The 26,969-nt window shown below is 43.1% G+C and overlaps 1 protein-coding gene across 2 annotated transcripts in view; it reads left to right on the top strand.

Annotated features, from left to right (window-relative positions):
• The first annotated feature begins 3,902 nt into the window (after window positions 1–3,902).
• SLC30A10 (solute carrier family 30 member 10) overlaps window positions 3,903–26,969 on the top strand; it is a 33,853-nt gene continuing 10,786 nt past the window's right edge. The window contains exons 1-2 of one of the 2 annotated variants that reach the window (XM_055583568.1): window positions 3,903–4,353; window positions 26,369–26,446. In XM_055583568.1, the coding sequence (XP_055439543.1) occupies window positions 3,903–4,353; window positions 26,369–26,446 (529 nt within the window). Of the gene's footprint in view, window positions 4,354–25,157; window positions 25,789–26,368; window positions 26,447–26,969 lie in introns of those variants that run through there. The other variant, XM_055583566.1, reaches the window with a different exon arrangement.

Raw genomic sequence — 26,969 nt, 5'->3', positions numbered from 1 at the left:
TGAATTACAGTTTTGTTCAGATAGATGCCCAGGAATGGGATTGCTAGATCATATGGCAATTCTATTTTTAGCTTTTTGAGGAACCTCCAGTCTGTTCCATAGTGGTTGCACCAGTTTATATTCCCACCAATAGTCACACCCCCTTCAGCATTTATTATTTGTAGATCTTAAAATGATGGCCATACCATAAGCTAGTATGAGGTGGTATCTCATTGTAGTTTTGATTTGTATTTATGTAATAATTAGCAATATTGAGCATCTTTTCGTGTGCCTGTTGGCCATCTGTATGTCTTTAGAGAAATGTCTGTTTAGGCGGATGGACATTCTTCTCATAGCAGAGGGCACCCCTTCCACGTGTGCACTAAAACTCCTCACCTCTGGCCGCCCTGATGGTAACACTTCAGCAGCTCTCTCCGTGTATCATCACATCTTCTTTCTCTACTGGATCTTTCCATCAGCTTAAAAATGTGCTGTTACCTTCCCCAGCCTAAAAATACCCTTTCCTGTCTCCATATTCCTTTTGCTTTGCAATAAAACTCCTTGAAAGGATTATCTGTACTTGCCATCTCCAATTTCTTTTCTCTGTTCTCTTGAACCCAATTCATGTTGTTCAGTCAGCAAGTTGTGTCCACCTCTTTGCGACCCCATGGACTGCAGTGTGCCAGGTTCCCCTGTTCTCCATCGCTCAGAGAGTTTGCTCAAACTCATGTCCATTGAGTTCAGTGATGCTGTCTAACCATCTCAGCCTGTGCTGCCCCTCTCCTTTTAATCTTTCCCAGCATCAGGGTCTTTTCCAATGAGTCTGCTTTTTGCATCAGGTGGCCAAAGTATTGGAGCTTGAGCTTCAGCATCAGTCCTTCTAATTCTGGGTTGATTTCCTTTAGGATTGACTGGTTTGATCTTGTAGTCCAAGGGACTCTCAAGAGTCTTCTCCAGCACCACAGTTCAAAAGCATGAATTCTTTGGTGCTCAGCCTTCTTTATGGTCCAACTCTCATATCTGTACATGACTACTGGAAAAACCATGGCTTTGACTAGACAGAGCTTTGTTGGCAAAGTGATGTCTCTGCATTTTAATGCACTGTCCAGGTTTGTCATAGCTTTTCTTTCAAGGAGCATCTTTTAATTCCATGGCTGCAGTCACCATCTGCAGTGATTTTGGAGCCCAAGAAAGTAAAATCTGTCACTGTTTCACTTCAGTTTGCCCTCTCACTAAGGTCACCAGGGCCTCCATAAGGTTAAATCCAGTCATCATTTCCAGTCCTCAGTGCTTCTTGTCCTCTCAACATTTGACCCAGCTAGTTCTCTCCTCTTTGAAACACATTCTTTCTTGAATACTACTGTACTCTCCTGGCTTCCCTTTCATCTTTCTGGTCCTTCTCTCTTATCTACTTGTATCTTCATTTTGTATTTTCTCTCACATCCTTGGTTATCTCTGGGCATCTTTTGACTTCTAAATCCATGTATTGTCAACTCTCAAGTATTCCCAGCCTATCCCCTTCTCCTCTGAACTCCAGGCTCCCTTATCCAATTCTCTACTTAGCGTTTCACCTTGGATGTCTAATAGATACACCAAATGACAACATTTCCACCTCTGCTCCCACACTGTTCCTAGAGCTGTCACCTTTGTTTTACGTTCATCTCACTTTGCAGCGTCATTATTTTGGGCCAAAAACCTTAATGTCACCTTGACTGCACTAATTATCACAGTCTGGTTGTCTAGAAGTCTCACTGTTAGAATAGCAACTGAATTGGCAACGATTTATGCAAAATCACTGCAGATGGTGATTGCAGCCATGAAATTAAAAGACGCTTACTCCTTGGAAGGAAAATTATGACCAACCTAGATAGCATATTCAAAAGCAGAGACATTACTTTGCCAACAAAGGTCCGTCTAGTCAAGGCTATGGTTTTTCCAGTGGTCATGTATGGATGTGAGAGTTGGACTATGAAGAAAGCTGAGTGCTTAAGAATTGATGCTTTTGAGCTGTGGTGTTGGAGAAGACTCTTGAGAGTCCCTTGGACTGCAAGGAGATCCAACCAGTCCATCCTAAAGGAGATCAGTGCTGGGTGTTCATTGGAAGGACTGATGCTAAAGCTGAAACTCCAGTACTTTGGCCAGCTGATGCGAAGAGCTGACTCATTGGAAAAGACTCTGATGCTGGGAGGGATTGGGGTCAGGAGGAGAAGGGGATGACAGAGGATGAGATGGCTGGATGGCGTCACCGACTTGATGGACATGAGTTTGTGTGAATTCCGGGAGTTGGTGATGGACAGGGAGGCCTGGCGTGCTGCAATTCATGGGGTCGCAAAGAGTCAGACACGACTGAGCGACTGAACTGAAAACTGTGAGATGCCAAGGAAATTATTAGGGCTACATCTAACTAGTCATGTTTTAGTCAAAATCAGTGTATTTGTCTTAAGTTCTTCAGATAAATAGAACCAGTAGGATATGTATATAAATAGAGACTTATTAAAAGGAATTGGTTCCTGCCATTATGAAGGCTGACAAAGTCCCAATGTCAACATGGCAAGCAGAGACCCAGGAGATCCTATGGTGTAGTTTTAGTCTAAAGGCCCACAGGCTCTAGACCCAGGAAGAGCCAAGCTTTCAGTCTGAGCCTGAAAGCTGGAAAAAAGCCAGTGTCCCAGTTTGAAGGCAGTCAGTCGGAGGAATCTTCCCTTACTTGCAGGAGAGTCAGCCAGTTTGTTCTGTTCAGGCCTTCAACTGATTGGATGAGGCCCTCATTAAGGATGTATGTGTGTTATGTGTTAGTCGCTCAGTTGTGCTCGACTCTTTGCGACCCCATGGACTGCAGTCCACCAGGCTTCTCTGTCCATGAGATTTTCCAGGCAAGGATACTGGAGTGGGTTGCCTGTTTTACTTAGTCTACTGATTCAACTGTTAGTCCCACCCAAAAACACCTTCATGGAAACACTCACAGTAATGTCTGACCAAATGTCTGGGCACCTGCAAACCCAGTCAAATTGACGCATAAAACTAGCCATCACAGTCGGACTTCAAATTCAGTTAGGATTGGGTATAGTCATTTCAATCAGTATTTCTTTACAGGATTGACTGTAGGCAGTCTACTCAGAACAATAGCAGCTACTGTTGTTTTAGATATTTGGGAACTGGTAAACCTTTAAGGCTTATGCATGACAGAAGATAATATTAAAAGCAAAAATGTCTTCTTACATCAGTTAAATCAAGACACTGTAATTTGACTTTCTTCCTAAAACTAACTGGGATTATGTCTTTAGCTCCTTTAAAGGTATTATATCTTTCCTAAACATGAAGAATTTTTTTTTTGTCTTATTTATGGAAAGGGTTTGGAAGTGGGGTGCTTGTTTATTCCAGATCAGTGCGCAAGGCAGAAGAAAAAAATCACCCTAGCTGTTTTTTGGCTTTCACTTACTGTAGCTCTAATCTCTGGATTACAACCCCTAGAATATTCCCTGTTCCACGCAGTATACAGAATTAAAAGCCACTCACACACCAGGTTGACAAGATATGATTGTTTATGTAAAATGTCACAACGATTATTGCAAACACGGTGTGGAATCTAGAAAGGCCATAGCCATACATGAGTTTGTGCATAATTCAGACACAGAGGCTCTTGACTTTTGTAATGATACACACAAATGAGCAAAAGAAGCCCCTCCAGTTCATATCTGGAAGTTGGTGTCTTCTATTTCCATAAGTCCCTGCTCACGTGACATCTCTTGCTTAATTGCCCTTTAAACTGTTTTATGGCTTTATAGCAGCCTGTAAAAAGTGATTTTCAAATATGACAGGCGCTGAAAGGCTGTAGGGGAGAGCTATCCAGGAGCTGTGATCTCTACATCTGCTCCCCTAAGAGCTCAGCCTTCCCAGGAAAAGGAGAGGGACAGCAGAGCGCCATGGGGCGATACTCAGGGAGAAGTTTCCGTTTAATCCTCATGTGCATTGTGAGCATGCTCCTTTTCGTGATGGAGCTAGTGATCTCCCACATAGGCAACTCCCTCTCGCTGACCTCCGATGCTTTTGCGGTCCTCTCCCACTTAGTCTCCATGATCATCGGTCTTTTTGGCATCAGGGCCAGCAGCATACAGCAGCACCGGAAAAGCACATTTGGCTTTCTCCGGGCAGATGTCGTGGGCGCATTTGGCAACTCCGTTTTCGCTGTGGCCCTGATGTTCAGCATCCTGGTGGAAGCTGTCAAAAGGTATATTGATCCGCAGAAGACAGAGACGCCGCTGCTGGTTCTCAGTGCTGGAGTCATCGGGCTATTCTTCAATATTCTCAACTATGCCATCTTCTTGGACTGCTGTTACTGTGCGGCGCGGGGGCCCCAGGGAGACGCTGAAGCAGGTAAACGCCTCCTCAGATGTTGTAGTTTGGTCAGAGTCCTGCCAGGTGCTATCTTGGGGGCCTCTGGGGGTGTTGTGGAGTGAGACTCCATTCCATCAGTCTTTCGTTCCCTGAACTTTACTAAAGGTCTTTCTCCAAAGCGTCACTTCCAGTCCAAAGTTCCTTATGAGCTGGGTGGCAGCCGACCACATAGGGGTCTTTTGTAGTAACTGGGGATGAAAAATGTGCAGACAGGTAGAGTGATAAACTGTGGCCATAGAGGGAGTCCTTTGCCAGAAAGTGGATGTGCTATGCAAAGCTGTCTCCTTTATTTAGTGACTCCCTTTTGTCTATCCAGATGTGACATGACTGTGTTTGAATTTTAAAATAATATTTTAATTTTCTTTCCCCCGAATTGTTCAAAAACTACTAGGCTCCATTACCAGCTCACTTGGAGCAAAGGCTCAAAAACCATCAGTTAGGTGGATCGCCTCTTAAGAATATATTCAAGGAATGTGAGGTAAAATGCAGAAAGAAAAAATAAAGATGATCCAGTAAACTTAGCTCTATTTCTGAATCGAAATATTCGTATCTATTTATTGTAGACATCTGTCTTGTTTGAGAAAAAGGAAAGCTATTTATATGTAAATCTTTAGGAGGAACTTAGGAGTGGGTACCAAACTCATTGGATTATCTGTCAAAGTAAATCTCAGAAGAGAACAATACATTGAAAAACGTGGATTCCAAAAGATTAGTTGTTAGATAGAACCATGTTTCTTTAGTGCCACAAAAGGAATTTTAAAAATATATGTTAAAAGCTTTTTGCAGAAGAGCAATTTTCAGTGCTTTTTAAGAAGTCCTATAGAGTGAACAGACCAGGTCCAAATCATGGTTCTCCTACAGGGCAGCTGTCAAATTACTTCCTCGGGCTGTGGGCCCACCTGTAATCTGGAGTCAATAAGGACTCAATGGGCTTCTAAGTGCTTAGCATTTAATAGGCTCTTGGTATAGACTAGTTATTGTTCTTTTAAAGAAATCACAATGCAAATCTGAATTATGTGATCATCCATTATCATTGAATTCTGATTGCTTATCTGGATTTTAAGAAATTTCAAGATTTTTCTTATTTGATGCTGAAAAGTTTTCTCTCATTAGTCAGAGGGTCATGTAACTCAATAGGGGACCTCAGAGTAAGACTTTGTATTTTTATTGTATTTTCTCCTGTCTCTCCTGCCATTGTAAATTTTCCCAGCTGGGAGCAGTCCTATATTCTATCTCTGCCTAAATTTTCCTATTAGTAGAAGATGCATCTTGAAAACACCTATAGTATGTGTTAAGTATAAAAGGGAACAGACAAGAAACTAGAGTCTGTATCTTTATTTTATTTAATGAATCAGTTAGGGCCTCATCTTTTGTAAAATATAATAGTTAACTTGAGATCATATGCCTTGTTTACATCAGTCATCATATACTGGAGGTTCAAGATCATAAAATTCACATATTTGATAGAAGAAAACAATATTTATTGCTAAGTATAAGGCAAGGAAGCTGATCAAATCAATGGTTAGTATTGGCATTGCTAAACTTACCTTGTGTTTTTAATTCTAATTTTTTCTTTACTTTTGACATATGATATTTACCTGCATATAGTAAAAGCAATGTAGGCAAAGAGTTTGACTTCTTGACCAACATGAAAATTGGTAGATAACTGTTGTTCTATTTTTATAAACTGAATTATTATCAGGTAGATCTTAGTTCAGCTCTTGTTTGGGAAGCAGTGATTTCTAATGTTTATGTTCATATTCAGATAAGAAGAGGCTTAAAGACAAATATTTTACCCTGACCATATGGATTTCTACTGTCTTAATTCTAGAGTATCTATCTCCTTTTGAAATGTTTGATGCTGTATAGTAGTCTTCTTTAAATAATTATAATGATAGGTACTATACATACGTATAGATGATGCTTTAAGATTCGTATTCTATATTTATTATTTTAGGTACTATGCACACATGTAGCTAATGCTTTAAGGTCCATGTTCTATGTTGGAATTATTACTTTGGTAGCTTTTGGTATTGCTGAATTCTTCTCTTAGAAATTTTAGAGTGTTTAAATCCTCCTAGTGATTTTAGGATAGCTACTTAGTGTAGTAGCATTTATGTTTTGAGTTACATATTTATCACTTTCCCTAAAACATATATTTTAATATCCTTCAAATTAGTTAAATAAACTTAGAGTCAATATTTGGCTTAGATAAATCTCATAAACTGACATTAACCCAATTGTCTCCTAGTCTAAGAAAAACTGTGATTAATCCATACATATTGATTTATACCAGGACCTCCTGGTATAAAATATGAAGAAAAAATGATTCCTGATTTCAAAAGATTCAACTCAAATTTAGGAATAAGATTTTCTATATACTAAATTCTAACTTGAAGGGTTTTAAAGTCCTATAAACTAAAGAACTATTGTATCTCCTGGTTGAGTGATCAGAATCAAATAATCCATCACTTTTTTTTGGTGCAATGTGTGACCAAAGAGAATTTTTTACTTAGCAAGCCTTTAGTCTCTTCCAGTTCTGTGGATCTTTTACTTGTTTTATCTGTTTGATACCAGTTATATTTTATGTCTGAGATTATAGGTAAAAAGAAGACCACTAATTTATTCTAAATGTGAACAAAACAGAATGTATGTACTGTTAAGACTTGAAAACCTCTCTGGAATTCATGGAGTAAGATACATTGAAGAATTGGACAGAGGGAGTCAGAAATTTTAAAAATCACCTGGGAGTAAAGAATGTCTGGAACACTAAGCTGAGACTGGGATTGTGGAAGCCTTATACCAGTATCTAGTCAGTGGGAGTCCATCCCCAACAGGAAAAAATGATGGTGGAACAGATATTTTTAGCTAAAGAAAAAGGAAAATGAAAAAGGAAAAATTGCAAGCACAAAAGAAAAAAAACAAACAGGTTTAAGGTTCAAATTTGGATGGCTATATTTGTGAGATTATTAGGAGGAAGAGAGTTATAAATGTGTTTGAAGAAAGGGAAGAGGAGTGAAAACAAGTCAGTTCAGATCCTAGGAAATACAGGGCACCCCTACCTTCTTTCTCTAGACTTAGGAATGAAATTTGCTTGGCGTGCAGTTTTTCCTGCAGCGTGTTTACTTTATTAGATTTCCCTTGACTTTCACCTTATCTTTTATGTGTGCACTGTTTTTTTCAATTATTTTTCATGTTTGAGTTTTCTTTAAAATTTAACAGACAGAACTCTCTTTTCCTTGACTTGTGTTTGAACAATACTTTGCCTTACATTGGTGCCTCAGAGGGTAAAGAATCTGCCTGCAATGCAGGAGACGAGGGTTAGATCCCTGGGTTGGGACGATCCCCTGGAGAAGGGAATGTCTACCCACTCCAGTATTCTTGCCTGGAGAATTCCATGGACAGAAGAGCCGGGCGGGCTACAGTCCATGGGGTTGCAAAGAGCTGTGCATGACTGAATGACTAACACTTGCTTCTCTCTGGCTTTTATTTTAAACCAAAAGTAATTTTGTGCAGCTCTGTCTAGGATAGGCTTGCCATTTACACAATTTATGAATGGCACATTTAGGTCTGAAATATGTATTTATTATTAAACATTTTTTAACCAAATGCCTTCCCTGTGAATTTACTTAAATTTTGTTTTGATTTCCAAACTGTGTTCTTTCCCTCTCTCTTCCTCTCTTTGCCACTCTCTCTCATCACCTTTCTGGCATATTTCCTCAACCAACCTGCTAGGGGCAGTGACAGCCTAGAACAGGCTGCTGACTGGGGGCTTTCCCAAGCTTCTCATTAAGTCTGGATGCTACAGCCTAATGGGAACATTTCACACAGACAGTCCTGTAGATACTGAAAGCAAATAGGGTTTGTTTTCCTTTAAGAGCTTGTGTAGGCAGGGCTCTGAGGGTTTAGGAGGGGCCGGGAGGAACTGGCTGCCTCCCTCCCAGCAGCAAGTACCACAGAATAAGTCAGGGATCAGAAACTGCACACGGGAAGGTGGCTTTTCAGACTGGAAAGAGAAAGAAGATTTTCCAGGTATTGGTTCCCTGGGTTCTCTTTGTACTTTGGAGGCAGGATTGGAATGAACAATAATTATTCAATGATTTTACGAACCGTGATGCTTAATTCCCAGAAGCTGTTACTTTGCCGTTTGTCTATATCGGACATAATTGTTTTCCAAGCGTTTTGAACAATTCACTTCCGCAGGAGCACTCAGTGTACACACACCTGTCACAGATCACAGCATCTCCACTAGTGCTTCACAGATTACCTTAGGTCTCTCTCTGTATACTCAGGTCAGCTTGCTTAGCCTCTCACCTCTCTTGCTGCCCAGGGATGGGGTTCTGGGTCAGTTACAGGGAATGAGTAAGAAAAATTAAAGGAAGACTGAAAACTTCGTGCTGTTTCACGTTCGTGAAATCAAATTCAACTGAAGAAAAAAAAAAACAGAAGATAAAGAGACCCGTTCCTTATTCTCAGCCATGTTCTCTCAATATGCAGAGGCCACTCTGACTGACTCCTCAGGTAAATCTTAATGAAAACTTAAGTCTTGCTTGACATCTGTGAGTCGTCAGGCGCTGTGAAAGTGTGGGAGGATAACCCCAGCAGTGTATCACATACATTTGGAGAATTATATGTTTTGTGAAATAATTAGCAAGAAGGAATACTTGGTATTTGTTTTTTTCAGATAAGGAAACAAAAACTGAGAGTCAGGACCACAACCACGCAGTGAGTGAATGGTTGTGGACAGAGAATTACAAGGCTAAATCTAGGGCTTTAATTATAAACATACTCTTCTTGACCAAAGAAAGAAAAAATAAATAACGAACAGTGAAAAGTTATTTGGAAATAATCACAAAATGGCATATCAAAAAGTATGAATCAGGGAATGCCCTGGTGGTCCAGTGGTTAGGACTTGGTGCCAAAACAAAAGTATAAATCAATACTCCATAGATAGAATCCTAATTCCAGTAGCTGAATGACCTCCAGAAAGTTACTTCAACTTACTAAGCCTCAGTTTCTTCATCTGTAAAGTGGGTAATTATTTATCTCGTCAGGACATTGTGAAGAAAGTATATTCTGTGTGTAAATTCCTCAACATGGCACTTGGTGGCGGTGGTTGACAGTGATTGTCCAAGGGCTGAAGAGACAAGAATAAAGGTCATATTAGGCAATGGCACCCAACTCCAGTACTCTTGCCTGGAAAATCCCATGGACGGAGGAGCCTGGTGGGCTGCAGTCCATGGGGTCGTGAAGAGTCGGACACGACTGAGTGACTTCACTTTCACTTTTCACTTTCATGCATTGGAGAAGGAAATGGCAACCCACTCCAGTGTTCTTGCCTTGAGAATCCCAGTAATGGGAGCCTGGTGGGCTGCCGTCTATGGGGTCACACAGAGTTGGACATGACTGAAGTGACTTAGCAGCAGTTAGTTCCTTGGTGGACAAGTCCTTGCCTGCTCCACATCCATAGACTGGCAGCCAAACTCATCCTGGGCCAACACCCACAATTATCCATGCTTATGATCCATATAGATCCATCACCATTTCTGGCCATGCCATGTGCTATGTGCTCAGCTGAGTCTGACTCTTTGAAACCCCATGGACTGTAGCTCACTAGGCTCCTTTGTCCATGGGGTTCTCCAGGCAAGAATACTGGAGTGGGTTGCCATGCCTTTCTCCAGGGAATATTCCCAATGCAGGGACTGAACCAGCATCTCTTACATCTCCTGCATTGGCAGGCAGGTTCTTCATCACTAGTGCCACCTGGGAAGCCCATCTACATGTGTGTATATATATCTCTCTCTCTATAACTCAGGATGATTTGCCTTTTAAACATTTTCCTGCAGTTCTGTCTAGATAGTCCCATTTTCCTTACTGAGAGGTTTACTTTCCAAAAAAAGTGGAGTAAAAGTAAGCTTATTTTTTTTTCTTTTGGTCAGATGCTTACAGGATATAAAGGATATATTTATTACTTTTTGCCTTCTTCTTGCTCTTTTGTGGAGACAATAGTCACTGTGATTTATATAAATCACATTGTGTATAGCTGCCTCTGATAATTATGACAAATGCTAGTCTTGTCATCATTTTTTATAAGAGGCAATGGTATCTAGAGACTCCTTTTTCTTAGAAGAATGTCTTCCACGGTCTGTGTCCTGATATTTATTGTCTACATCTGAGAAGTTGTCTCCAGAGAATTTTGAATGAAGTAATTTTTGATGAAGTATATCTGGGCTCTTGTTCTTTGTCTGCTGTGACAGCTCTAAAAATGTATCAGCCCAATAGACAATAGAAAAAAAATGATAGTCCTTGACTCAGGCCAATGAGAACTAGTGGTTGACTCCTTCGATAGAAGAGCAGCCAAGAAATCAGGTTGAAGAAGGAACTATCTGGACAGACCACCTGTTTCTGTCTAATTCTTAACTTGAAGAAACCACCTTGAGATTTTACAGGAGAGAAGAGAGGGGAGCTGGCAACCAGCTCTACAGCCCCTGACCAGTTGATTGATGACATTGTTGGGACTTCATGGGACCAATAAATAATGTCCACTCATGAGCCTAGAACTAACTGAGAGCTAAGGGAGCAAAGATAGTCAGATGGCAATAAAAATTGTTTTTGATAAAGGCTGAATTGGAAGGTGGACCTTTGATGTCCCAATAGCTTCCTAATACTTACCTCAGCAGTAAACATACCCATCATCTTCTTCAGGGCCCAGCTCAACAATGGGAGGCATAGAGGTGGGCCCAGGAGCAGAGAGGATGGACATTCCAAGGGGCAGATTGTTCAAAGGATAAAACCTGGGAGGGGCTGAGCCAGGCTTCTGTTCCTTCCACTAAACCCACCAAGGCTTCCCTGGTGGCTCAGCTGGTAAAGAATCTGACTGCAATGTGGGAGACCTGGGTTCGATCCCTGGGTTGGGAAGATCCCCTGGAGAAGGGAAAGGCTACCCTCTCCAGTATTCTGACCTGGAGTATTCCATGGACTGTATAGTTCATGGGGTCACAAAGAGTTGGACATGACTGAGTGACTTTCACTAAACCCACCAATAAAAGGAGACTTTCTTACCCTAGGAGTGACTTCTCCCATGGAGAGAGAATGAAGGGGTCAGTCAGAGCCAATATGGCAGTCTCCTCAAGGAAACGTAAGACCAGAGGAATCATCTCCCCCCAGTACTCTCCAATTTTACGTGCCCTTCACTGAGGGCTTCCCTTGACGGGCTAGACAGTTATCAGGAGAGTATTGATGCTGGTATTCTCAAGGCCTGTACCTCCTACAATAACCACTTTTTCCTTTGGGTATAATCCTTGGGTCCAGTGTTTGGTAATTTTGAAACCCATCTCCTCAATGACTAAAATGGATTAGAACAGTAAGTATATTAGTTAAATGAACACTGAGGCCCCACAAATGTTAAGAATCGCTCATTAGAGAATGCAGAGTGACGTGAAATGAGAGCATCAAGATAACTCTCTGGCTGGGAGGAATAGGGCTGCCTTCTATTGAGTTTTTAATCTCAAGTAATGTATTCTTCATTTACAGTGCCTTGATCTTTATTTTTACTTTTCAAACCTTCCCTTATTCCCATATATTAAATATGCTGTTTATTTTCTGCATCTTATATTCTTAAAATCAGCAATTTTTGAATGCTCGATTCTGCTGTTTATTATTTTTGCTGCCTCTCTCAAGATGGTTTGCTTCTTCATGTTTTGTGAGTTTCATGATGTTTTATTGTGAACTCATGATCAGTGGAATTTTCTTTGAGGGAATTTTTTGAGGAAGATTGTAAATACATTTTCCCACAGAAGATTTACTTTTCTTTTCACTGGGTCCCTGAAGCCATTAGAAACTGGTGAGCAGTTAAAAAATTCTTTGCTTGAGGATGATAATTATAGTGAGAATTTAGACTGCATTCCCACATGAAGGCCAGAGGATAGTTCCAACTTTCCACAGGGGATATTCTTCTCTCTACCCAAAACCAAGAGTGAAACATGCAAGTTTTCATGCTGTCTCCTTCAAGGCAGTGAGTTTTTGTGTGTTTATTTTATTATTTGTTTTGATTCAACCTTTTACCAAAGGATTGAGCTTTATGAGGGGATCTCTGATCTCACCATGCCTGCATCTCAGTTTTGTCTCTTGCATCATACCCTGTCACACGGCTGTTAAAATCCAAGGCGAGATCCTTTGTCTTTAGTGGGCAGACACCCTTAAGTCAGGTTCTGGCTTCAACTCACCTTTCTGGATTTTGGCTTTCACTTCATTGTTTGACCCCAAAGTCAATAATGTCCTGCCACACTTTTTATATACACAATGGAGTATTACTCACCCACTAAAAAGAATACATTTGAATCAGTTCTAATGAGGTGGATGAAACTGGAGCCTATTATGCACAGTGAAGTAAGCCAGAAAGAAAAACACCAATACAGTATACTAACGCATATATATGGAATTTAGAAAGATGGTAACTACAACCCTGTATGCGAGACAGCAAAAGAGACACAGATATATAGAACAGTCTTTTGGACTCCATGGGAGAAGGAGGGGGAGGATGATTTGGGAGAATGGCATTAAAACATGTACAATATCATATAAGAAATGAATCGCCAGTCCAGGTTTGATGCAGGATACAGGAAGCTTGGGGCTGGTGTACTGGGATGACTCAGAGGGATGGTATGGGGAGGGAGGGAGGAGGGGGTTCAGGATGGGGAACATGTGTACACCCGTGGCAGATGCATGTTGATGTATGGAAAAATCAATACAATATTGTAAAGTAAAAAAAAATATATATATATATATTAATAATAATAATAATAAATTAAAAAAAATAGAGTTCAAAAAGCTTGACAGAAGCACATAGTATTAACCCAGAGCTAGAGCACTTAATATAGGTAAATTTTAGTTCCTAGAACTCAGCACTTAATATAAGGCAGGCCCTCATTACCACTTACAAGGATCATAGCAGAGACTCAACAGTGTCAGGAGAAGGGGCGACTGACAGATGGAGTCCTCTTGGTTTCTGCTTCTCTCAGAGGTGGGTCATCATGTGCCAGCGGACCTGGCTCTGCCAGCAGACCTCACAACAAGAGGTTAATTATGCTACCAAGATTTTTGTATCTGAAAAACACATTGCATCCTTTTCCAGGAAGCAATGTTTAAAATATTCCTGCCTATTTGTAGAGTAGGCTTTAAAGACTTCTGAGGCTCCAGGTTGTGTGTGAGAGAGAGAGAGAAAGAGAGAGGGAGGGAGAAAGAGGGGGAAGGAAGGAATGGAGAATACAAGCAAGCAGCCCCCTGGATTCCGTTTCCATCTCGAGCTCCTATTTCTGCCCTGTCTGCACTCTCAGTCCTATGTCTCAGGGGTTGCTGCCACCACCTCCATCTCCAGAGCTGCTGAGGCCTGTGACTCTTGCTTCCTAAGGAAGCTTCTCCCTCGAGCCCATGTGGGCTTCTACCTGAGGGCTGTTCTCCGTAGATTTCTTAGCTGAAGCTGTCTGGATGTTGCAAGCTCGCCCTGTTGCCCCTGCTCCTGCTTTCCGACCCTTCAGCGACTGTCCGTCTTCCCACAGCCCTTGACTGATCTTCTGTCTTCTGTTCTGAAGTGTGGGAGGGGCCTCCAGGGTTTTCCCGGCTCTCTTCCTGCTCTTCTCTCAGAAGGCTCAGTTGAACTGTTCATGGTTTCATGGTTTAATCAAATTCTTAAAGTTGCTCCTTTTCTTTCTCTACTCCACATAAGACTGGTGTTTTTGTTGGACGTTTCCCCCTTTTATTTGGTCCTTGTTTTCTGGGTCAGGCATTTATTTTTCCAATGTAGTTTTTTCCCCCCTTATCACAGTGAGAGAAATGAAGTCAGTGTTCAGGGGCCTGCCAAAAGCAGCTGTTTTCCAAACAAATCTCATCAACTCTCACCTCTCTGAGTTGGGTCATCTCACTTGAAAAGCTTTTTCCAAGTGAGCCCAAAGTCTAAGTTGGGTGTGGCCTTGGACTATTGTGTTCTTGCCTTGATCCCCTTCACTGTGCCTCATCCTCCTTTTTCCTGTCCTGGATGTCCTAATTCTGTCTGTTCCCGATGGGTCCCACAGGAGCAGGCAAACCCCCACATCCATGATAACCATTTTGCTTTGAATCACTCTAATAATAGACCCCATGGACTGTAGCCCACCAGGCTCCTCGGGCCATGGGGTTCTCCAGGCAGGAATACCGGAGTCGGTAGCCATTCCCTTCTCTCAGGGATCTTCCCAACCCAGGGATCGAACCTGGGTCTCCTGTAGGCAGATTCTTGACCATCTGAGCCACCAGGGAAGCCCAATAATACCTTAAATATTCTATGCTAATCTTCCTACTTTCTCCTCTCAAATAGCTCCAAATTATATAGGAATTTTGTATAGCTCTTCCAGTCTTTACATGGTGGTTCCTCATTCTACTTAACTATGTAACAAACCATTACAAACAGTGGGGTAAAACAACATTCATCTGATGATACTATACTCGGGATTCTCTGGGCAGGAACTGGGAAAGGACACAGTGGGAACAGCTTGTCTGGGGCCTCAACTGGGAAGATTCTAAGGCTGAGGGTGGCAAGGTGATGGCCGGAGACTGCATCACCATATGTCTGGCTCTTGGGCTGAAAGGACTGCTTACTGGACCACCGACACAGGCCCTCGCTGTGTGGCTTGGTTTCCTCACAGACCATCGCCTCAAGACATCGTCTGTGGTGGCTCAGATTTCAAACATGAGTGTCCCATCAAACAAGGTAGATGCCTCAATGCCTTTTCTGGCCCAAACTCAGGTTGTATGGGATACAAGCAAGTGAGAAGATGGAAGGAGTGTCAAGCCCTCAGACCTGTTTCTGAATGGAAGGAGCGTCAAGGTCTGCCTATGAGAAAACATGTTGAATGGGACATAATGTTGTGGCCATCTTTGGAAAAAAATGCTCTACATAGTCTGCCCTCCAACTACAGTTCATCTCAGTTCTATATGCAAAATCACTCACTGCTCTCCAGAGCCTTACCGTCTCATCCCATGGGGCATCAACTTCATGTTCAGGCTCTTACTCAAGCCGAGGGCAAGTGAGGCTCCTCAGGGGCTTCTTAGGTATCCTCTCCTCCATCTGAAGATCTACAAACTAAAGAAACAAAGAAAGGGCTTGCCCTCCACATCCCCAGCACATGACAATGGGACGGACATAGGATAATTGCTGGATTCCCCAGTTGCTTTTATTTCAATGGTACAGCAGCTTTAAGAGGATGACTTTTTTTTTTTAAACTAGACTTCTATTTTTTAAATTTTTTAAAATTTATTTTATTGAAGTACAGTTAATTTACACTATTGTGTTAATTTCTACTGTACAACAAAGTGATTAGTTATATATATACATACATTCTTTTTTCATATTCTTTTCCACGATGGCTTGTCACAGGATATCGGATATAGTTCCCTTTGCTACCCAGTAGGACCTTGTTGTTTATCCTTCTCATATGTAATAGTTTGCATCTGCTAACCCAAACTCCCAATCTATCCCCCTCCTCAGCCTTGGCAACCATAAGTCCATTCTAAGGATGACTTTGAATAGCTCCCTGCCTCTGGTTCCCTCTGGGGCTGGTGAGGTGCATTCCTCGATGCCAATCAGCCATCCGGTGTCTTGCCTTCCTGTCTCTGAAAGATATCTTTGGTTCCCAGTTCCCAGTCTGATCTAATCTAATCCCCTCTAAGTATATTTAGATAGATGTGCATCTCCTTTTCTTTTTTGCATCTTTCTCTCTTCCTCTGGTGCAATTTCCCTGCAGTTTCTGAGAGCAAACTACTCTTTCTCCCACTTTCTTTGCACAATAAGACTGAAGCATAACTAAAAACAGTCTTAAAAACTCATGCTCGCGAAGGCCCATTAGAATATCACTGCATCTATAACAACAGTCATAGGTGATAAGCAGCTTTGATTTGCCAAGGTCAAAATCCTTGCCTGGCTCACTCTTGAGCCAGTGTGTGCTTGTGTGTGTTAAGTTGCTGAGTCATGTCCAGCTTTTTGTGTGTCCAATTGTGTAGTCGTTTCCAACTACAACCCATGGACTGTAGCCCACCAGACACCTCTGTCCATTCTCCAGGCAAGAATACTGGAGTGGGTTGCCATTTCCTTCTCCAGGACAGGCTAATAGCACAGCTCTAAATTCATATCAGAGCTGCCTCCTTCTCATGGGCTATAATGTAAATGTTGACAGTTTCTCCCTATCAACAGCCCAAAGTGGTGTGGACCACTACCTAATTTTTATCTTTTTTTGTCTCATGCCTTTATTATTTAAAAAAAAGTCACCTCAATTAAAGCATCTTTTAAGTTTTAATGTATTCTAAAAATCTTCATGAAAGAGAAATACATACTTTTGCGTACAAAAAATACCTTTGAGTTACAAACTGTTACAAATATACGTATTATATGAATTTATCAATGAAGAACTGATTTGTACATAAGATTCCTCAGCTACCTAGAGAAGCAATTTCCTTTTGAAAAGTCATGTTTGTAATATGCTCAGCATGTTTGGAGCTGGGCTGATGATGAGAAAGGGCCATCCTTTGATTATGTATTTGCAGTCTGAAGACAGTGCTGTGCAGAAAAAGAGCCACCTCTTCTTTTGAGTAAGAATTTGCTGCCTTGGACAAGATGTCTGCTCTTTTCTCTGAAGGAAGCATCTTCTCTTGTCAAGGAGAACTGAAAAATGAAAACAATAACAGCTGCCTTTTCAATTTCTAAAAAAAAAATAGTCTTTTTAGTTTCTGAGCTAAACGCCAATGTGCTGGGGTCCAGCCCTGGTGGATCCAGGGAATTCGAAGGGGAGATGGCGTCAGCGATCAGGATATGATAGAATTAAAGATATAAAGAGTGGTTAAATAGGGATAGCTCAGCAAAGAAATTCAGTGAAGAAAAGAGGCTGAATAACTTGGTTTACGTGGAAAATCAATAAAATTCCAAGACAAGGAATTTGTGCCACCTACATAGGCCACAGGCGTCCTCCCGTTCTCCCAAAGGAGAGGAGACACTAAGGCCTCCCCGGTCAGATCTTAGAAGCCCAGGCAAAATTAGTAGGCTTGGCGAGCCTCCACGCTCCAGATGGGAATTCAGCCAGAAGGTGAGAGAAAGAACATCATGGGGAGACCAAGCTTCGGTGAGCAAGGCCCACACTTTATTTTCCAAAGTAGTTTTTATACCTTAAGTTGTGCATAGAGGATAATGGGGGAAGGGGTAGAGTCATGCAAGGTCAGCAGTCCTTGATCCTTATTGAAGCCAGGCTTTCTTCCTGCAAACTTATCATATGCAAAAGTTTAGGTGATTTACATCATCTTCTGGCCAGGAGGCCTATTAACATTTTATGATCCTTTCTTCAGAAAACTTATTTTTCTCTAAAGGTGATTATTCTAAAGTCAGGCGCTACCCTCCGAAAGCATTAGATAAAGTTGCATTCCTATAGGGCAAAGGTGTGGTGGGCTATAACAAGAAAAGAATTAACTCAAGGGCCCAAGGTTACAAACATTAAAGCTACTACTTACATTCCTATACACCAACTATATTAATCAATACACTCCCAGGAACACAGTAGGTAAGGGATATGGAAACTTAGCAGCAAACATTGGCCCAATAAATGAAAACCCTTCACCAATATAATTTCTAATCAACCCACTATACTATACTAATAATCTTCTAACTGCTCAAAGGAATCTGTATTTAGAAAGTTTAGAACATCTCATGCCTCTCATGGTTGGGAGGCTGTGAACAATCACATGTGGCTGGAAGAACCTGTTCAGGCAGGCTAGAAAACTTCCAAAGGAGTTTGTGAACTAAAACACTCTTGTCACGCCCAGGAACTTTATTAACTGGAGCTTTAAGTTAACTCCTTCTCCAAGAGAGGTGGTGGGGGACAGCCCCCCATAAAATCAGAGGTGTAGATGAGAGCACAAAGCAGTAAAGTAGGCAGACTCTGGTTTTGGGGGTAGACGCTCGAGAATTTCCAGGGAGACTCCTGAGGCTCGATCCCACCTTTGTGTATGCCAAGCTTCCTTCCTCATGACCTTTGCCACGGGTGGAGTTCCTCACGCTGGCTCCCGGCACCAATGTAAAAGAATTTTGGGTGTCATAATCAGACTTAATGAATTGTAGCACATCAAGTCTTGTACCAGTAGATGATGAACTTTAAAAAAAGTTCTTTCATTTGTTTAGAACAAAAGAAGTTTTAAGAATGATCAAATTAGTATAATGTGGGGGCAAAGCGTAAAAGTACACTGAAGAGTTTGATGCCTAGACAGTATTTCTGTTTTATCATTTACAGATTGTGCGATCTTAGGCAATTTTTTGGGTTAGCTAATAAATTATTGTGTTTTACCATAAGATGTTACAAAAATCTTAAAATCTTTAGGGCTTTATGTTCGTGACTTACAAAGTAAATGCAGACATGTATTTGCATAAAATATTCCTTATTTTATTGTGCTTTGATTAATTGCGCTTGGAAGACAGATATTGTGTATTTTACAAATCAAAGGTTTGTGGCAACCCTGCATTAAAGGAAGTCTATTGGTGCCATTTTTCCAAGGGCATTTGCTCACTTTTTGTCTTTGTGTCACATTATAGAAAGTCTCAAGGTGTTTCAAATTTTTTCATAACTATTGTATTTGTTTTGGTGATCTGTGATCAATGATCTCTATGTTACTACCATGACTCAGTAAAGGCTCAGGTGATGATTGTAATTTTTTAAGCAATAAAGTATTTTTAATCAAAGTATGTACATTTTTTTTAGACATAATGCTATTGCAAACTTTAAAGACCACAGTACAGTTTAAACATAACTTTTAAATGCACTGGGAAACCCAAAGCTCCTGTGATTCACTTTATGTGATATTTACTTTATTGAGGTGGTCTGGAACCAAATCTGAAGTATCTCTGAAGTCTGCCTGTTCTTATTTTATGGGGCTCTTATGAAGATGAAGTGAAAAAGTGAAAGTGAAAGTGAAGTCACCCAGTTGTGTCCGACTCTTTGTGACTCCATAGACTGTAGCCCACCATAGACTATAGCCTAGAGGCTTCTCCATCCGTGGGATTTTCCAGGCAAGAGTACCGGAGTGGGTTGTCATTTCCTTCTCCAAAGATGAAGTGAGATAATGACTATAAAGTGCTCAGCACAGGGTTGGGCAGAGAATCAGAACTCAATGAACAAAACTACTAAAACCTCATAATTTATAATAACTGTAAGATACAGTCTAAATTTTTGGTGATTAACTTAGATTATATATAACCTATATACATATAGATGTTTTTGTATATATACACAGACACCAACTATGTATATGTATGCGTGAGTGCATGCGTGCTAAGTCACTTCAGTCATGTCTGACTCTTTGTGACCCATGGACTGTAGCCCGCCAAGCTCCTCTGTCCATGGAATTCTCCAGGCAAGAATACTGGAGTGAATTGGTGCCCTCTTCCAGGTGACCTTCCTGACCCACGGATTGAACCTACATCTCTGGCATCTCCTGCACTGGCAGGCAGGTTCTTTACCACTAGCTTCACCTGGGAAACCTCTTATATATGTATACATGCAGACAACTATGAAATGGTTGAATAGCATCACTGACTCAATGGAAGTGAGTTTGAGCAAACTCCAGGAGTTAGTGAAGGACAGGAAATCCTGGAGTGCTGCAGTCCATGGGGTTGCAAGGAGTTGTACATGACTTAGTGACTAAACAACAACACAACTATATACATGTACACACAACTATATGTGTATATATACAAATACATATGTATATATATGTAGTTATGGTTATTTAGTCAAAACATTTTCCTAAATGCTTTTGGTTGATACCCTTAGCCTTTAGCCTTTCTTCAAGGCAGGGCGCTACAGCTCCCACCTATGCTTACTTGGTCGCTGGCTTTCAGGTTCTATCGATTGCCCTCTGGGGCAATGACATAATTCTTCTTATCTGCCTTCGGCTAGGGGAATGACTGGGCAACAGGCACAAGTGAGATAGTCCTGCTGCTCTAAGGTTTTTCTTGTAGTTGTGAATGGCAGAGAAGCGCAGTCAGCGGGGTCTGTGTTAGCAATGTCAAGTTATCTCCAAAAGGCCTCTTTCTTTTGTGGTGACTGCTTGGCTTGCTCTCATAGATTACATGTCTCAGGGGACTCATAGTCTGCACTACTTGGGCATCACTCTTCTCAAATTAGAGTCTGCCTCAGTTAGTAATTCTGTTACATGTGCTGTATTACTAATACCTATGCAAATATACTCTCAATTCTCATATGCTCATATTCTTATGTGAGAATATGCTCAAAATTCTCCAAGCCAGGCTTCAATAGTATGTGAACCGTGAACTTCCAGATGTTCAAGCTAGATTTAGGAAAGGCAGAGGAATAAGAGATCAAATTGCCAACATCCACTGGACCATTTAAAAGGCAAGAGAGTTCCAGAGAAACATCTATTTCTGCTTTATTGACTATGCCAAAGCCTTTGACTATGTGGATCACAACAAACTGTGGAAAGTTCTTAAAGAGATGAGAATACCAGACCACCTGACCTGCCTCCTGAGAAATCTGTATGCAGGTCAAGAAGCAGCAGTTAGAACTGGACATGGAACAACAGACTGGTTCCAAATCGGGAAAGGAGTACATCAAGGCTATATATTGTCACCCTGCTTATTTAACTTATATGCAGAGTTCAGTTCAGTCACTCAGTCATGTCCGACTCTTTGCGACCCCATGAATGGCAGCACGCCAGTCCTCCCTGTCCATCACCAACTCCTGGAGTTCACACAAACTCATGTCCATCGAGTCAGTGATGCCATCCAGCCATCTCATCCTCTGTCGTCCCCTTTTTCTCCTGACCCCATTCCCTCCCAGCATCAGAGTCTTTTCCAATGGGTCAACTCTTCGCATGAGGTGGCCAAAGTATTGGAGTTTCAGCTTTAGCATCATTCCTTCCAAAGAACACCCAGGACTGATCTCCTTTAGAATGGACTGGTTGGATCTCCTTGCAGTCCAAGGGACTCTCAAGAGTCTTCTCCAACACCACACTTCAAAAGCATCAATTCTTTGGCACTCAGCTTTCTTCACAGTCCAACTCTCACATCCATACATGACCGCGGGAAAAACCATAGCCTTGACTAGATGGACCTTTGTTGACAAAGTAATGTCTCAGCTTTTGAATATGCTATCTATGTTGGTCATAACTTTCCTTCCAAGGAGTAAGCGTCTTTTAATTTCATGGCTGCAGTCACCATCTGCAGTGATTTTGGAGCCCCCCAAAAATAAAGTCTGACACTGTTTCCACTGTTTCCCCATCTACTTGCCATGAAATGATGGGACCAGATGCTATGATCTTAGTTTTCTGAATGTTGAACTTTAAGCCAACTTTTTCACTCTCCTCTTTCACTTTCATCAAGAGGCTTTTGAGTTCCTCTTCACTTTCTGCCATAAGGGTGGTGTCATCTGCATATCTGAGGTTATTGATATTTCTCCCGGCAATCTTGATTCCAGCTTGTGCTTCTTCCAGCCCAGAATTTCTCATGATGTATTCTGCATATAAATTAAATAAGCAGGGTGACAATATACAGCCTTGACATAATCCTTTTCCTATTGGGAATCAGTCTGTTGTTCCATGTCCAGTTCTAACTGTTGCTTCCTGACCTGCATATAGGTTTCTCAAGAGGCAGGTCAGGTGGTCTGGTATTCCCATCTCTTTCAGAATTTTCCACAGTTTATTGTGATCCACACAGTCAAAGGCTTTGGCATAGTCAATAAAGCAGAAATAGATATTTTTCTGGAACTCTCTTGCTTTTTCCATGATCCAGCAGATGTTGGCAATTTGATCTCTGGTTCCTCTGCCTTTTCTAAAACCAGCTTGAACATCTGGAAGTTCACGGTTCATGTATTGCTGAAGCTTGGCTTGGAGAATACATCATGGGAAATGCAGGCTGGATGAAACACAAGCTGGAATCAAAATTGTTGGGAAAAATATCAATAACCTCAGATGTGCAAATGACATGACCCTTATGGCAGAAAGCAAAGAAGAACTTAAAAGCCTCTTGATGAAAGTGAAAGAAGAGAGTGAAAAAGTTGGCTTAAAACTCAACATTCAAAAAACTAAGATCATGGTATCAGGTTCCATCACTTCACGGGGAATATGTGGAAATATGGTGAAACAATGGAAACAGTGACAGACTTTATTTTGGGGGGCTCCAAGATCACTGCAAATGGTGACTGCCATGAAATTAAAAGACAGAAGAAAAACTTGCTTGCTTGGAAGGAAAGCTATGACACACCTAGATTAAAAATCATATTAAAAAGCAGAGACATTACTTTGCTGACAAAGGTCCGTCTAGTCAAAGCTATGATTTTTCCAGTAGTCATGTATGGATGTGAGAGTTGGACTATAAAGAAAGCTGAGCACCGAAGAATGAATGCTTTTGAATTGTGGTGTTGGGCAAGACTCTTGAGAGTCCGTTGGACAGCAAGGAGATCAAACCAGTCAATCTTAAAAGAAATCAGTCCTGAGCATTCATTGGAAGGATTGATGCTGAAGCTGAAATGCCAATACTTTGGCCACCTGATGCGAAGAACTGACTCATTGGAAATGACCCTGATGCTGGGCAAGATTGAAGGCAGGAGGAGAAGGGGACAACATAGGATAAGATGGTTGGATGGCATCACCGACTTGATGGACAGGCATTTGAGCAAGCTCTGGGAGTTGATGATGGACAGGGAAGCCTGGTGTACTGCAGTCCATGGGGTCGCAAAGAGTCGGAGAGGACTGAGCAACCAAACGAAACTGAACTGAGTGTGGCCTTCTGGATCACTTCACTCTTCCCTCCTCTTGTCCAGTTTCTTTTTCCTCACTCCATACCTTCTATTTCTTCCTGTCTGCTTTTTTTTTTTTTTAATCAGCAGCTAACATTTATTGACTGCTTGCTATTATAATCTGTTACAATATCACTGTTATAGTCACTTTATGCCTACTAACCCATTCAATCCTCATAACCCTGTGAGAATACACTGTTATTATTCCCTCTTTACAATAGTTAAAACTGGCCTGGACAATTAAAGAACTTGTGTGAGGCCACTCAGCTTCAAAATTTTCATTGGCCTGTATCTCCTTATTGCTTTTACGTTCTTGATCATTTTAATATTAATTTTTAGAGAAGACTTTGAAAGATCAATTTCCTCAGTTCTCAATGTAGTGATATTTTCCTGGAAGTGGGAAAGGAATGCATAATAGTCTCCCCGAATTTAGAATTTCAAGGCTCACCTGATATTCGGTGGAATGCTCAGATTCAGGAGTTTTTTGCATGCTTTTTAAGGCCCCTCAGGGACCATTAAAAGATAAGATCATGATTTACAAGGCTAAGGCAATGGGAACTAGGATTAGAATGTTCCGTGAATGGATTCTGTGGCTTTTTTGGAGTGAGACATTTTTATTCATTTCCAAGCCAAAACCAGATGTGTGTGTGCGTGCGCGCGCGTGCGCGTGTGTGTGTGTGTTTATCAATGGTTAAAGTTCAGGAGTTGGGTAATGGGGGAGGGAGAAGAGCGATCATCTGACTTCACCCTCAGATCTTCTTCAGAATGAGACAAAGGTATAACACTGAAACAAACCAATAAAGGAAACCTGCAAGGGTTCCCCTCACCCCACTCCCTGAACTGACCAGGAGCAAACACCCTTTTTCCAGGACACCTGTCCTTGGTTTCTCCCTGAGAAACCCTCTTCTGGGCTTCTTCACTTGGACTACAGCCTGTTCTCAACAGAAGGGCTCTATTTGGGATAAGTCTTCATGTAGGTCAGTCACTGAACTCTTGAGTATCAGGTCATGTTGGGAGGGACCCACAGCGGTGAAGAGATACTCTCTTCAACTGAGAACGAGACAAGTATACAGAGGGGGCCGACCCTGGCTTCTTTGGTGGCCCAAGGACCTGCACCTACTGCAAAGAAACTGCCTTTCTGAGCGCTGGGTGGGAGGCCGGACACACAGAAGTCCAATCTGCCCTCTCCCCCAGGGCTGCCTGCGGCTTATCTCCGGAAGGCCGCCTTGTGAGCCAAGATCCTCAAGGGAAGATGCTGGGCCATGAAGGGGTGACAGAAGCGACAACGTGCCCTTTAAGAAGGCTGTGAACAAGAGGAGTGGAATAAAATAGCTCTACTACGGTGGTAGTGGAGTGGGAGCCCCGAGTCAGCTCAAACTTCAGAAATGCAAGGCAGGAAGCACGGGAAGGGCAGTGGGGGACAGGTCAGTGCTCCCGGGTTAGTGGGGAATGAATTGGTGTCTGGGCACGTACGCGAAGGTGCTCACGTCCACCACTGCGAACACACCCCACAGCAGTCAAGGTCCTTATCCCTGAGTCAACAGTCACGGCCCAGGTGACCCGAGGGACTTCAGAAGCGGGTCGTCGGGTGAACCCCACTGCTGCTTAGGGGGTGTCTGTGACGAGTGCCGTGCAGGCACGCCCCCTCTTTTGGGCAGCTCCCCTCTCTGCCCACTTCCGTTCTTAGGAGCACAGACACTGGCCGGTGGCCACGTGCCAAGTGAGGCCGAGCAGCGAGGGAGGGGCAGCGGCCGGGGAGGCGGCGGAAGGTCCCGCCCGGCCCCTCCTTTAGACTCTGGACGTGCGAGGACTGGGACCGCCGGCCTCCGCCTCCGCCTTATAATAAGCCCCGGGCGCCAGCGGGCAGGGCGGCCCGGGAGGCGGGGACCGGGGCACCGCGGAGTCCAGGACGTCGCGCCCCACCTGTGGCGGCGGAGGCGGCGCGGGGCGTCCGGCCGGGCCGGGATGGGCCGCTACTCCGGCAAGACGTGCCGCCTGCTCTTCATGCTCGTGCTTACCGTCGCCTTCTTCGTGGCGGAGCTGGTGTCGGGCTACCTGGGCAACTCCATCGCGCTTCTGTCCGACTCCTTCAACATGCTCTCGGACCTGATCTCGCTGTGCGTGGGGCTGAGCGCCGGCTACATCGCCCGGCGCCCCCGCGGGGGGCTGGGCGCCACCTACGGCTACGCCCGCGCCGAGGTGGTGGGCGCGCTCAGCAACGCAGTCTTCCTCACCGCGCTTTGCTTCACCATCTTCGTGGAGGCCGTGCTGCGCTTGGCACGGCCCGAGCGCATTGATGACCCTGAACTGGTGCTCATCGTGGGCGCCCTGGGGCTGGCGGTCAACGTGGTGGGGCTGCTCATCTTCCAGGACTGCCCCGCCTGGTTCGCCTGCTGTGGGCGCCGCCGCCGACTGCAGCAGCAGCAGCATCCGCAGCCCGCGGCCGGGGTCGGCAGCCGCGGCGCTTTCGGGGATCCCCAAGGCTGGCACGCCGGCGCCCTGCCCGCCCCCGGCCGCGACTCGGCCGTGACCCTCCGCGCGTCATCGGTGGACAGGAAGGATGAGAAGGGGGCCACAGTGTTCTCAAACGTAGCAGGTGCCTTTCGGTTGCATCCTCTGGCCCGCGTTGCCCTTCCCCTCCTCCCGCGCGGTCCCTTCCTCCTCGCCCTCTTTTATACCTGCCTGCTTAAAAGTAATCGATTTCCACTGCAGGCCGGCTTTAGGTCTCTGCCGCTAACTGAACATATTCCTACAATTTCTCTTTTTCCTCCTGGATCCTTGGGCCCCTCTTTCCCCCTCCCTCTTGTATAGGAGTCTCCTTGTATAAGAGTATTGATTTCCTTGGAGATCAGTTATTATTATTGGGCAACAGATAGCACCCCTCCCCCTCCATTGTAGCTATCTGCGCCTTGTTTGCCCTCCTACCCCTTTGCGCATCCTTCAGTCTCCTTGCGAGTTAAAGGTTTGGGGGGGATGAGGGTGGGTTCTCATGCCCCCCCCCCCTTTTTTTTAAATCACAAGGCTCATTTCAAGGCCAAAATTGGACTGCGTGTTTGGAGAGGCGGGAATCTGGGAAGGTAGTAGGATTTGAAAATAACAAAACTGTGTTTTGAGTCCATTGGTTCTTTTTGCTTGTAGAACTTATACACAACACGAGGTTTCTTCTTTGAATGCAGGTGATTCCCTGAACACCCAGAATGAGCCAGAAGAGACGATGAAAAAGGAGAAAAAGTCCGAAGCCCTGAATATCAGAGGTAGGATTGACTTGGGGTTAAGTTGAAATCCTTTTAAGTGTTACATATGGACTGCACTGAACTCTTCATTTGTTTGCCTTTTCATAGGTGTGTTAGAAAGTTGGCCGGTTACATGTAGAGACTATGACCTTAGTCTCTTGCCTAATGGTGGCATCGATTCTCGATTCTCGGGAGACAGAGTTGCTAATGATTTATCCTTGTTCTACCTAGGCTCATGCTCATGCTGCCTGCTCCAGGGCCCCCCAGATCTCTGGCTTGCTACTGCTCCATATTGCCCACCCATGGATATTGTGACCATAAAGCACAGCCTGTTTGAATTGAGTATCATTTTGATAAAGCTTGGAAGAGAGTAGGTGGGATCTATCCAAGGTCATGCCCCAAGTGAACTTGCTCAGTGACCCTCATTGCTTCACTTATTTTGGCCAGAAATATGCTCCTGTGATGGGTCTGTCTGTTGGTTCACTTGAATCTCCACCTCCATGTCCAAAGTGGGGGTTCGGGGAGACAGAAGGAAGGCACATCA

Source organism: Bubalus kerabau, chromosome 5 (genome assembly GCF_029407905.1).
Source record: "Bubalus kerabau isolate K-KA32 ecotype Philippines breed swamp buffalo chromosome 5, PCC_UOA_SB_1v2, whole genome shotgun sequence".
Classification (NCBI taxonomy): Eukaryota; Metazoa; Chordata; class Mammalia; order Artiodactyla; family Bovidae; genus Bubalus; species Bubalus kerabau.
The sequence above is the reverse complement of the archived record's forward strand: the minus strand, read 5'-3'. Positions and strand labels throughout refer to the sequence as shown.